Source organism: Hypomesus nipponensis, chromosome 10, assembly GCF_054491055.1.
Source record: "Hypomesus nipponensis isolate SF chromosome 10, ASM5449105v1, whole genome shotgun sequence".
NCBI lineage: Eukaryota > Metazoa > Chordata > Actinopteri > Osmeriformes > Osmeridae > Hypomesus > Hypomesus nipponensis.
In genome coordinates, this window is record NC_140370.1 from 4,574,848 (window position 1) to 4,588,338 (window position 13,491).

At 46.6% G+C, this 13,491-nt stretch overlaps 1 protein-coding gene across 1 annotated transcript in view; it reads left to right on the top strand.

Moving 5' to 3' along the window:
- Window positions 1-7,702, top strand: part of agap3 (ArfGAP with GTPase domain, ankyrin repeat and PH domain 3) — a 65,439-nt gene extending 57,737 nt beyond the window's left edge. Inside the window, 2 exon segments of the mRNA XM_084707263.1 lie at window positions 5,374-5,629; window positions 5,968-7,702. Of these exon segments, the coding sequence (XP_084563389.1) occupies window positions 5,374-5,629; window positions 5,968-6,189 (478 nt within the window). The 3' untranslated portion in view covers window positions 6,190-7,702.
- Window positions 7,703-13,491: the final 5,789 nt, after the last annotated feature.

Genomic DNA, 13,491 nt, shown 5'->3' on the forward strand with positions numbered 1-13,491 from the left:
TCGTATTAACCTCAGACCTCACACAGTCTCTCTATCTCACACACACACAGACCAAACCGCACACGCACACACACACACACACACACACGCATGCAGAGAGACAAAGACAGACAGGCGCACACAGGAAGAAAACACACTTCCAAACACGCACATGCGCTCTCCCCTACACACACTCCTTCTCATCTGGAGCGATGTCCCGGAGCGTGGACGGATGTGGACGGCTATCCCTCACCGACGCGGGCCTCTCACTGTCACCCTCTGTGGGCTCTCGGTGCCCCGGGCCAGGGCCAGGTAATAGTTCTGATGAGAGCCCTCCACTTTGTTTCAGAAATAATTTGCCACTCTCACCGCCTGCAGGGCCCGCGCGGTAATAAAAATGAATCACACCGCTAACCTCTCCAGACCTCGGCCTGCTCTTTAACTCCTTCCTCCCCGGAGAAGTCCGGGTGTGGCCGTGCTCCTCGGCGGTGGTGGTGGTGTGTCGCTGGCAGAGAGCGGAGGGGTTCTCGGCAGGCGTAATGACTCTGGCGAGCTCACCCAGCCCCACCCGCGCTCGCTCGCTTCCAAACCTCTGAGCTCGGAGACTCGCTGGCTACTCACAGGTTAGAGGGGGGGGGGCGGGGGGGGGGGGGGGGCGAAGAGCGAGAGCGCCAACTCTCCGAAGAGGCTTTAGAATAGCTGGCCTTGCCAGGAGCCCTGGTGGAGGTGGGGGTAATTAATTTAGACAAATGAATGGCTGGGACCCCCTGTCCAGGACTCTATCTCTCTCTCTCACTCTCCCTCTCTCACACACGTTCTCTCTTCTCTAAATGAAACCCACAGGTCAGTAATTAGCCTCACCTGGGAAAGGGACGCGCCGTGGTCACTAATTATCCCCGTCGCTGGGTTCCAGGGCCAGGCAGGCAAGGCCACAGCTAGATTTAGGGAGCGTTCAATTCTGCTGTATTAGAGCTGCAATGAGTTCCCTGGCTAACGACAGCGTACCGTCGCGTCACCAAATGGGAGATGCGTTCCGATGCAAAGACAGCTTTACGTCGAAGGATTCGTTTGGAGCATGTGCGATCCTCTGCATGGGTGCGTGCGTGCGTGTGTGTGCGTGTGTGTGTGTGTGTGTGATATTGTCTGGTAGCTTTTGTGGCAGAGGGAAGGGGCAGTAGGGGTTAACAGTGAGAGCGTTTAAGGGTGTTAGTCTTGCTGGCACAAAAACACAGGCACTCCATCATGGGGGCTCTGACAACCTCATTAATGTCACAATATATTCTAGTCATCTCGCTGCCTGGGGCTCGCAGATGCTCCTCTCATGGCCCCTCTTAAGAGAGGCCACTCCACAAAACAACCTTTTGATTCCAGTAGGAACGATTAGGTCTGTCTAGACCCCGCTATGGGCATGCCTGCAAAAAAACACCACCGTTCGAGTCTATCCCCGAAATTCTGTTTCCTGGTTGAATTGCTGTTGTTGTTGTAACCCCCAGCGCAGGATAAGGGTTTGAAACTGTACCCTGTTGACCATAGGGAGCCTTATTTAGCACTTTAACAGTTGTCCTTTAATGTGTGGCTCGCTCATTGCTCGCCCCTAGCAACCTTTGAAGCTCTGGGGCCCAGTTTTCTCTCTCCCTGTGTGTGTGTGTGTGTGTGTGTGTGTGTGTTTTTCTTCTTTCCTCCTTCTCTCTCCCATTTTCTGTCCTCTCCTTTCGCTCCCAGTTTTTCAACGTGGAGAAGCGAAGCTGGCTGCATGGGAACCCCCCCCCCCCCCCCACGGAGAGGCCTGTTGAGATTGCCCCCCTCCCCCCCCCCCTCCCTTCTCAGCGTATCTATTTGATGTCTCCACCGTGAATGTCGAGGAGCAGGGAAGGAGGAGGGGGGGGGGGGGGGTTTGGTGGCCCTGATTGTTCAGGAGGGCCGGTCGTCGTCCCCGCTCTGAAAGACGGGGCGGTAAGGGATGGTGGGACGGACATCCTCCTCTCACAGCACATCGAGGGCACCTTTACATCGGAGAGGAGCGGAGCGGAGCGCACATTCCCCGGCCTCCCCTTTCCTCCGACGCCACGCCCCCTCTGTCACACTCTCTCTTTGCCCCGATAAATCCCCATTTGCCTTTTGTCTTTCAGGCTTGACTAATTATCCTTGTTTGTTCCTCTTTATGTGAATGCAGTCATGTGTTCTTGACTCTGTGGGCTGGGTTTAGGAGAATCATTCCGCCATTTGCCACTTAATTAAGTCAGGGTCAGAATCCATTGCTCAACTCGAGGCTTGGCGAGCCCGTGGAATTATAAGGAGGCTTTTGTTTCAGTATTTTCTGGAATTGATGCTGCCAGGATTAGACTGGACAGCACTTAAAAGCAAATGTGAAGTCGTATTTTTCACTTATTTGTTACCCATCTCTGTCTTTCTCTCTTTATTGTCTATCTATGCTCCCACTGACTTGGGAAGTTCATGCTGCAACCAACAACAGTGTTCATAGTTCACAGAGACAAAGGCAGAGCTTCTCATTGAGCCCTCTCTGTCCCCAGAGCAACGCAATCATTTTGAGCAAGCATGTGCGCAAGGCTGGGGAAGGCGGTATGTGTGTGTATTTGTCTGCGAGCGCGATGGTCTTATTGTCTGTGCGTGCGTGTGCGTGTGTGTGCGTGTGTGTGTGTGTGTGTGAGAGAGAGAGAGGGTAAGCATCGGCTTGATTTCCTGAATCTCCCCCTGCTGAGAAAGTTCTCTCTCTATCTCCTCTCGGCCCCCCCCTTCTTTCGCCCTGTGCTTTGACATGCTAAATCAGCTGATTTTATTTTCTTCCTCCTGTGGAGAGGAAGTGTCCTTTTCAAGGGTCTCAGTTTTCCCCCTGCCTGCCTAAAACCCGACCTCTGTTTGGATCGTTTTTTTTCTTCTATTCCAAACAAAAGACGGAGGCGGGATTACCATTTCACTTCCTTTCACACTCTACCTTTAAAGTGGCAGCAGTTGAGGAATTTGAGACACCACTGCCTAACCACTGCTCTTTTTTTCTTCCAAAACCTCTTTAAAGTTGTGTGGTTGATTTTGGAACTGAAGTACCGGGGTACTGTGGGCTCCTTCTGAAGTATTTGGCCCCGGTCTTGTGGCGGGGGCTAACAAAGTGTCCTCCAGGCTCCTTTCTCAGACGTTGACGTCTTCTTAATGGTTCTCCTCAGCCTTTTTGCTTCCCATCTTGGTGCTCACTTTCTGCCTCATTTACCTCATGTCACTTCATTGCGTTCTTTGGCTACGGAACCCCATTCAGTAGTCACCATCCTGAAGCCAACTTTGGACAATTACCCTCAGTGAATCTTAGGACCAATTTCAAAAATGAACAAATACTGATTTGTCGTTCATTTCAAAGCAGAGATGTGCTCACATTTTTCATACATCTGGGATTCCAAGACGTAAAACGTTCATGTTTTGTGAATCCAGGTTTTCTGGACAGTAGAAGGGAGGGAAGGAAGGAAGGCCGTCCGCCTCCTACCCTGAGCTATCCACAAAGAGCTGGGACACCATTGATCTCCTAACAGGCTTGTCCACACATAATGACAGACTAGAGTTTGATGGAGGGCTCACACCATAAAACTGCTGGACACTGCAATTGCCTGTCATTAGGACTACATTGTTGCTCTTATAGCCCCTGCAGTCTGAAGAAAAGACTTATTTGAACTGTGTACAAAAGGGAAAGGTAACCTTTCTCAGATTTGAATATACACTTTTCTATTCAACTGGTCCTCACTGGTGGTCATAAAGCTTTGAGCTCATCTGAAAACCTTTAAAAGGACGCCTGTGTAAAGGCTAATACTCAACAATTTAACCTCTCCCTGAAAATGTTCCGGTCTTTTAATTAGCGATGGACAGTAAGAGGTGGAGGTAACTGTTTTATCAGTAAGGCTAAGTGGCTTTATGAGCTTCTAATGGCTCTGTGCAGTTCATCAAACTCCTGGGCCGGTGCTGACAAGGTCTGGCCTCTCGTTGGACAGATAATTAACCCCTGTGACTGAGGCCGGTGATAGGGCTGTGTGTGTGCGCGCACGTGTGTGTAAGATGGATCCTGGCGAGGCGTGAGACTGGCAGGTGACATATGAGTCTGGTATGTTCTCTGTCTGAAGAGGGCAGGCTACGTCCCTCAGCCAGCTGCTATCATGAGGTCATAACGAGAAGTGTCAGGGCTGAGGCAACTGTTACTGGGTTGCTGTCATCACAGCTCCTGGGATAGAAGAGGAACACGCAGACAGAACACACCAATAAACACATCTACGACGATAACGGCGACCCCCAAACAAGAAGTCGGCAAATCTTTGCACTATATATTCCACACACACTGAATTGAGCCCTGTTTATTTTCGAGTTCTCTCAGCATAATTGAGTGATTGAATGAGGCGAAGTAGCGTGTTGGCTGTGCTTATTGGTGGATGGTGTGAGTGGTGTAGTGAGTGACGTTGGTGCCCAAGCCCATGGCGGGGTCTCTGGGGAGCCTTGTCACTCTAACCAGCGGAGCCGCTGGGCCCCTATCAGCGGCAGCCCTCTTCTCTCTGTCACTCACCCACACACCCAAACAACGGCCCCTTTCTACTCCCCTTATCAAGCCGCCCACGGGGTCACAGGGTCAGCACCACACTGGGCATGCTCAACCATTCGCGTATTGATTTCGAATATTTTCGACCCCCTTTTTATTTTTTTTACGGGTGGACAGTTTGTGTGTGGGAAGAGAAAGAAACAAGAGGTCAAGATTGAGAGCGACAGATAGAATTCGGCCCGGCCGCGGAGCGAAGGCCTTCTATTCTCTGCCTCTGGCTGCCGTTGAAGGAGCCCCACATCACCGCATCCCTCTCTGGCTGCCATTCAGCCCCATCGATCGGGCTCCGGGCCGGGCCACCCCTGGGGAGGCCTGGGCCCACCAAACACGGAGCCTCTTTTGTGGCAATCCACCGGTTCAGACTGACGACTGACAGCACTGATAACAGCATGTCCCCTTCCCTCCTGTATTGTCCACAGCAGACATGCTCTGTTCACAATGTGTAACCTTTAGATAGCTGGCCAGACTTTAACCCTGCTGCCGCAGACTGTAATCAGCAGGAGGTGGGGTAATCGCTAGGAGAAGCATCTGGCTCTTCAGTGCTCCCTCATCTCAACAATGGCCTGACAATCAGGGACCTGGGGTCGCTCTCACTTCAACGCCAGAGAAAAATGGTGCTCATTCTCCAGTGCTTTTGGATCTGAAGAATAACTATTAGGACTAATGGGAGAAATCCCTCCACAGTATTCCGGTTTAATACGACCTATTATGTTAAAACGAGCCCAGCCTCTGCCCGGTGCAGCAAACGGCAACTCCGCTATCTGTTGGGGGCTCTCTCTCTAACCTGTCTCTGTTTTTCCCGCCTCCAGGGAGGAGAAGGAGCGCTGGATCCGGGCCAAGTATGAGCAGAAGCTGTTCCTGGTGGGGCTGCCCCAGTCCGACGTGCCCCTGGGCCAGCAGCTGCTCCGGGCCGTGGTGGAGGACGACCTGAGGCTGGTGGTGCTGCTCCTGGCCCACGGCACCAAGGAGGAGGTGAACGAGACGTACGGAGACGGCGATGGCCGCACCGCCCTGCACCTCTCCTGCTCCATGGCCAACGTGGTCATCACTCAGCTGCTCATCTGGGTGAGTCGGCGGGAGGGCTCGAGGGGAGATGAGGGTTCAAAGGTCAGCCGTTTGTCCCAGGACGGAACAGGGTCACAGTTGATTTGGGATGGGGAGGGAACTGGAGGGTGGTTTTGGAAAGGATGGATGAGCTGGAATGGTGCTTTTTGAAACTTCTCGGTGTGTCTAGACACTGACAGGGAAGCTCTTTTCTTTCCACCTGGGACCACAGAAGTTATTATAATCTGTGTGTAAGCACGTATGACGCCAGTCCACATTTTGGGTTTAAGAAACGTTGAACTAGACGTGAGTTTCACTGTTTTTTAAGTCTCCCCCCCCTCACGGGCTTCTCTCCGCAGTACGGCGTGGAGGTCAAGAGCCGGGATGCTCGCGGCCAGACGCCGCTGTCCTACGCCCGGCGGGCAGGAAGCCAGGAGTGCTCGGACATCCTGCTCCAGCACGGCTGCCCCAACGACGCCAGCGGCCAGGCCAACGACGCCACGCCCAACATGAGCCGCCGGAACCCCAACGTCAACAACAATGCCCAGTGCGAGCTCAACCGCAGCGTCAGCATCATGTAGAGCCCGGAAGAGGAGCGGACAAGTGTCGCTCACACACACACACACACATACACACATGCACACACACACACTGTGTTCCATATACTGTGTCCCTCCTCCCCCTCCACCGTCTCATACTGTGTACACTAGACTGTGTCAGTCAGAAGCCATGGACAAAATGCAAAATTATTAGATGGCGAGTGTTGGGCGAGTGTTTTTATTTTGTTTTTATTTGTTTGTGGAATTATCATCACAGAGATGTGACATACGCAAATGATCATGATAAGCTTGAAGCATTTCGTGATTAAGCATCAACCAAACAATTGTCAAGCAGCATCCCTACGAAAAGCATTTTTTTAAATGCTTGAATGTTTATTTGATGTGTTCCTCTTTTGAAGCAAAACCATTCTTTGTTTTTAGTTTAAAGAGCACCTCCATGCTTTCACACGTCCATGCTGTAATGTAGAAGGACTTTCATTGTTTGGGAACTATGGGCTGAAGGGCACCACACATGCATGCACCAAGAAACTCATGTAGAGTTTAAAAGAAATGTGTTTGATCCAGCAATTAGGGCTCAAACTCTTGACATGCCATTTCTACCAAGAGGCACAGCAGGTCCAGAAGAACATTCAAAATGATTGAAATATTTTGCTTCAGAGGAAAACTGTTGAAATCATTTGACATAAAAGAGTTGATTGCACAATGCGTTGTGGTAGCAGAAAAAAAAGTCATTTGTTCTTCCACCCTTATCGTGATCCTCTTGCAAATCATCCATGATTATAAGGGAATAAAGAGGAATACTGTTTTATGACCATCAAGCCGAATGGTTTTGTAAAGATGCCTCTTCAATCAAAAATCATTCAAAGGGTTGATTGAAAGAGGGAAATTGTATCATTATGACATCTTTGTTGAAGTAATTTTCTGACTGGTTAAAGTGTTTTGATAATTGTTTGACACAGAAACCCTATCCCCATTTTCCAACCACACGTTATGGAATATCGCTTCTCCTCCTGTGGCCAAAGGTTCGAGATCGCTATACACAACAGCTTCTCCTGTTTTTGCTGTGAAAAGTGTGGTACTATGTGTGTGTGGAAGTGTGTGTGTGTGTGTGTGTGTGTGTTCAGAAACCTGTTTGTGGACACTGTTGGGAGAAAAGGTAAATGCCTACAGTGGTTTGGCTTGAAGATTACAAGCAAAAGGCCGTGCAGACCTGTAAAAAGTAGTTCTTCCTTCAGTTTGTGGATTTTTGGAATCGTTGCCTCTCATTTCTTAAAATGTGACTTAAACTAACCCTCTAGCCAAGAATCTGTGTGTTGAGATTGAGCTCTGTTCTGAGATTTCAAGGGCCAAGAAGGGGTGCTGGGAGAAGTATAGATGACTTTACACTCTGATTCATCATGTGTTTGTGTGTATATATCAGTACTTGTCATTATAAACCAAGGCGAGGTAGTGGGATGACAGGAATATTGAAGTGGCACAAATATTTTCTTTATTTTCTTCTGCCATTTTGAGATAAAATGTCAAGTTTACAATGGCACTGTTTATGTTTACAGAGCAAAGCCTCCTCATATGAATTTGGTACATTGATCATCTACATGGTTTTGTTGAATCTTTCAGTATTGCATTTTTTAGAAGCTCTACAAAATCGAGTTGTGGTCAGTTAGGTACAGTGTGTAATAAGACTAAGGGAATTTCTTTCCTTATTCTCTCCAATTGGCCACACGTTCAACCAAATCAAATTCAAACTGAAAAGTCAACTGAGCTTGTAGATAGCCTTAATTTACTATGGTACAATATAGTTGTCCTTCTCTCCAGTAAGAATGGGTACAGGTGGCTGTTGGACCAACATATTTCAATTAGTTTGCTAAAGCATTTCAAGGCATGTCTGATGAGAAGTTCATATCGTAGTATGCAGTAGGACTACAACAAACTGATGTCTGATTTCCCATATAAACTAATAGAAATGTAAGAAACTTGCTTGACTAGAACCCTTATGCAATGCAAGTGATTCCCTCTCCAAAGACAGGATATACTGTAAGTGTAAATATTAGTTTAAGAAGCTCAAATTCCCAATAGCTGCAACCACGTACCACTGGGGACATTTTTGTGGACCGACCGACAGAGCAAGCTGCAGAGCGGCTTGTCACAGCAAGCAGGATATATTCCACCAGACATGCACCCAGACAAATACATTGAAATGGTTTTAGGTCTACAGTCACCATATTTGACTTGTAAACCCTTTTTTGATATGTTGTTTAGAAGGTTTCGTCCTTGTTTTTAATCATATTTTAGGTACTTCTGTGTATCTACATTATGTGACCGTTTGAGGTACTTTGTGTATAATGATGTACATTTGACATATTTATAATGCAGTATGTAAATATTGTTTTTTGTTTGTTTAATTTTCCTATTGATTTTTTTCTTTCTTTCTTTTACGTTCAGAACATGAAACAAAGCAAAGCTAAAGAGTTACCTGTTGTGTGCTTGGACGCTTGGCTGACTGTTGACCTATTAATAAACACTCCAAAAAAACTACGTAGCCTTTCCTGGATTTGGGGAATAACCGTGTGTGAAATGTCTTCGTATTAACTCTTTGATATTCTATCTGGTACAATAGCTGAGATGACCTACTATTATTATGCTCGTACTCTTACTTTGAAACCTATTTCGGATATACATCTTTACTTTGATGTACACACCTCAGTCTAAAGGAGTCCCATTCTGTTCTACATGACTGCATCTGTGTCTTGTGTTGTGAGTGAGTGCTACGGCCTGTCAAGGTAAGTCTGACCACAGGACTGACACATTTATCTGTCGCTGAGAGCCATGAAGGGCCATAAGCTGGTCACTCTAACATGCGACCCCAGGTGTGTCACTGTGGAGAAGCATAGCCAGCCTGACCTGTTGGTTTGTGCAGTTGGGGGCGGGCGGGCGGGCGGGCCACTGAAGCGTGCGAGAGGGCAGGGCTCAGACACTTCCTCTGCCAGTGTTTGGGGTAAGGGGGGCTGCCCCCTTCGTTTCCTGCTGGCGAGGCCCCCCAAACAGGCTCTGAAAGAGGATTAAGATAAAGAGGCAGCCTCGGTGTCAGGCAGCAGGAGCCGGCGGCGGGAAAGTGAAAGGTCTGGGTGTCGAGAAGTCAGCCCCACACTAATCCACTCTTTACTTCCAGCTAATCTCGTCTCAGCACACACATACACACCCACCCTCTTCCTCCCCCTGTTTTCTCTCTCATCACCTGCGTCTTTCTAATGTCTTGTCTTCCTCCTTCCTTGAGACACACCAACATTTACTTGTTACATGTTACTCATCAGTGAATGAAGTTTTGCCATCGCCATGTCACTCTGTGATACCAGCGGGTTAAGCCATGCAGCTACAGTCAGCTTCTATGCTGAATGCTACCACAGATCCACAGACAAGTTTTTCCATGGCAGATGACTGAAAAGAGAGGAAGACTTGCTACTGCTCAGTTTAGATAAATGACCTCCCTGATTGCAGGGGTGGACACCCTGATACATAGGCCCACAAGCACCTGATCTGTCTAAATCTGCAAACAAGTACATCCGTATATGCAGACGTTTGCTTGTCCGGCAAGGGACTGCCCTGTCACACTTATGCACGGTCACTCTAACACTACTACCGCAAAGGTATGCTCGCATTAACGATTTGTCGAAAACCAAAGTGTCCGTGATTACCTACGCTCTTTCTTCTAACATCCTTATTGTCTTCAAGCCTTCACTTGTCCTCTTTCCCTCCCAGTGCCAAATGTTATGTCTTTTTGAACCGGCCTTTTATTTTGACCTGCAATTATTCGACAAGTATCTCATTTTCAGAGCTTCCTCCTGACAAGCCTTAAATGTCCATTCATCAATTTCCCCTCCATCATGTGTGAGCAGCGGCCTAGCAGGCGTTTGTGTTCCTCCCGACCCCTACTGACCCTGCGCTGGATCCATGTCTCCACACTCATTTCCATATCCTTGAACCTCTCGCTAATCAGTGGATCTCTCGGCGCATCTTTCGCCTCTCTCCTCACCTCCCTCCCTCTCTTTCTCTCGCGCCCTCGCACGCCTCGCTTGCTCCCCTCTCTCCCTCCCCTCTCTCACCACCCCTTTGCTTTCCACCTCTCTATCTGCCACATCCTTTCCATCCTCCATCCTTCTGTCCCTGCCTTTCCGTCTTCGCTTGTGTTGAAGCCCTCGTTTCTGTCTTTCTCTCTCTCCTGCTTCCTTCCTCTTCCTCTCTCTCTCACACACTCTCTCTCACACTCACTCTCGCTCTCTGTCTCACTCCGTCTCTCCTTCACTCCCTCTTTCTCTCACACTCTCTCTCCCTCACTTGGTCTCCCCCTTTTTCTCTCTCCCCCCCTCGGCTTGTGCGCTTTTCTCTGTTAATTTGCCTGAGAATGCATTAGCTGTAATGAAGGCTGAGGGCCGAGGGAATCCTCCAGGGTTCCATTAATCATCCCCCCTCAGACAGGCAACCTTGATTACAAGTGGCAAGAAATTCATTAGAGCCAGGCCTCTGACAACTCTTATCTCCGCCACTAGATCTGACTCATTAGGCAGCCAAATTAAAGCTATGATGGCCCTGATGAAACTCATCGCTTGTTTATCTTGTGCGATTTGATGCGTCTGCCCATACATCACTGTAGCCTGAAAGTCCAGCAGACCCTCCCACGAAGTCAGACCTCCAGCCGGAGCACACACGAGCTCTGCCCTGCAGAGGAGGAAGAGCTGGCATGCTGTGTAGAATGAGAGGAGGATTGATTCAGAACATGCGCCTTACGTGTCAATGTAGGATTTAAGTACTACATCGATTTAATGGATAGCCTACACTGCTGCAAGACTGAGATGAGCATAGAAATAACATGAATAATATGAGAGGACAACACAAGACTGTTTGTAATATGGCATCAGACAAATTCACAAAATAAGATCAACAAAACACACTACTGGTTCTGTTACTCTTAGTTGCGTGTAATCTCACAAAGCCTGAAATAGCTATTATACTGAGGCAGTGTGTCATGAACTTGACATCCAGTATTAGTCAGTTCAGGGACCTCTGGCTCACAAGACCATCAATCCTTACCTTCCCATCTAAGTGTGACAATCTTGATCCATGAGTCAGACACTAATAGATAACTTCATATTGCACTTGTGTTTTTATGTTCTTTTTATTGTTATTTTTGTTATTATTATTAAACGAACTGACAGTATTATCTTTTGGACTGAATGTTTACCTGATACTCTCTAAAACGTTGGAAAGAAATGTGATTCAAATTACATTGAGTGAGTTGATTTCAATAGGCATTATTTTATTAATGTTATGGTGACGGAGATCAATGATGAGCAGTGACGATTGACGAACATCAATGAGGCCTGCCATGGTGGGCTTCTGAAAAGAGAAGAACAGCTGAGGTTGTGTAGCGGTCAATTGTGTCCTCACTTATCTAAGTACAAACCCGATAAAGAATTTAAGGGAATTAAAAATGTATAATGAAAGATAAGTTTATGCTTTCTTAGTGGCACATTTCTATCCTGCCCAGTCTGTGGCCAAATTGACTCACAGCAACAGGTGCCCTGTGTAGCCTATTGTAAATTGTCAATCGTCACTAGGTTGACGCTACCTATGAACTCTGAAGTGCTCATAGTAATACTGCGGTCAGTTTTCTTCATCCGAAGTGTTAAAGTTGTGGAGGTGAATGCGTTGCCGCGCTACATGAGCCCTATTTTGGCGACACATCCAAGAGATCTGTTCAACCCACGTCCGGCTGAAGGGTCAGTTTTCAGAAATGTGAAGTCCTCTGTATACATTTGGCAGTCACTGACGTGTTAGTAACCGTCCAAAAGCTACACATGAAACCACTAGAACGATTATAAACTGATGTTTTTTTTTTTATGAATGTAAGACGATAAATGAAGGGGCTTCATTTCAATTTTAGCATCCAGAGTTCAATTATCGGATGATGAGATGTTCAAGCACAGTGTTGGTGTTCCTACACCTGCGCTAACTCGATCCACTAAATTGCTTTGTACAATAAAACATATATTGCTAACTACGATCTCAAAGGGAAGATTTGATCATAGCCGATGCGCAAGAATATTATTAGTTTAAATCATAACAATTAAATTAGGGTGAACTGAAGTGTAAAATTGTGTCACTGTAAAATTGCCTCATGCGATTTTTTGCTTCCTCATCCTACCAAATTTTGCAGGTGTTGCTAATTACCTAATTGAGTGACTTAAGCGTTGCACTTAATAATTTTGCATATCCAAACAAGGATAATATTTAGGTCGACCTATAAATTGTTGCCCTGTGCAGAGGTTTCAATTAACTTCCACCGTACTGGTAGCATACCCTAACTACCAATTTCTGTATTCATCTCAGGTGTGAAATACAGCATGTAAACGGAAATCTATCCAGACACCGACATCAAAAAGTTCTACTTTTTTGTAAAGCCTATTTTTTTGCGTGATCATGCTGCACGTAAAACACCTCCACACACACACACACACACACACACACACACACACACACACACACACACACACACACACAGTGTAGCTCCCTAGTCTCTTTTCTTAACAGTGATTGATTGTGAAGTTCATTACAATGTGTTGGATATGACCATTCTAATGGGGATCCATCACTCCACCTTGAGACAACATGGCCTCCTAAAGAGAGATAAATGACTGCTGCTGCGATTAACAAAAAAAGTGTTCCTCTCGCCTTTTCTTTCTCGACTGCTTTGTGAAAATCTTCATTTGTATCATGAAGAACAAACAGCTGCTGGACAGGCATAAGTGCAATGTTTTTTATGCCTATTCAAAATGATCAATCCACTTGAATGTCTACCCAATCCATAGTGAGGAGAGAAGTAGGCCACGCGATCTTAGGCCCTAGTATGCGAGTTTATTCACCCATGATGATAATCATTGATTTACTTTATTTTTCTATAAATAAACTGTAAAATCTTATTCTAAAAATACAATTTAAATGTTTATGACATAGCTTGAAATTAGACATCTCATTTAATTTCAAACATCTCGTCAAATTTCAAACCGAATTAAGGCTCAAAATTGTCACTCTACTGATTGTGAATTAAGCCTATTTTATGGTATTGTGGCTTATGACAACACAATGTTTTATTATTATAGTGTTTCATATTGTGATTGGTGATGTTATTGCTCCTATTATAATTTGTATTTATACAATGGTAGCGTTGTTATTCATAATTAAAAAAGTATGATTATTAGCCTTGTATAAACCCGTATTGGCCTATATTACTATTTTTTGTTTAGTTATGTTTTGTTGTTTGTTTTTTGT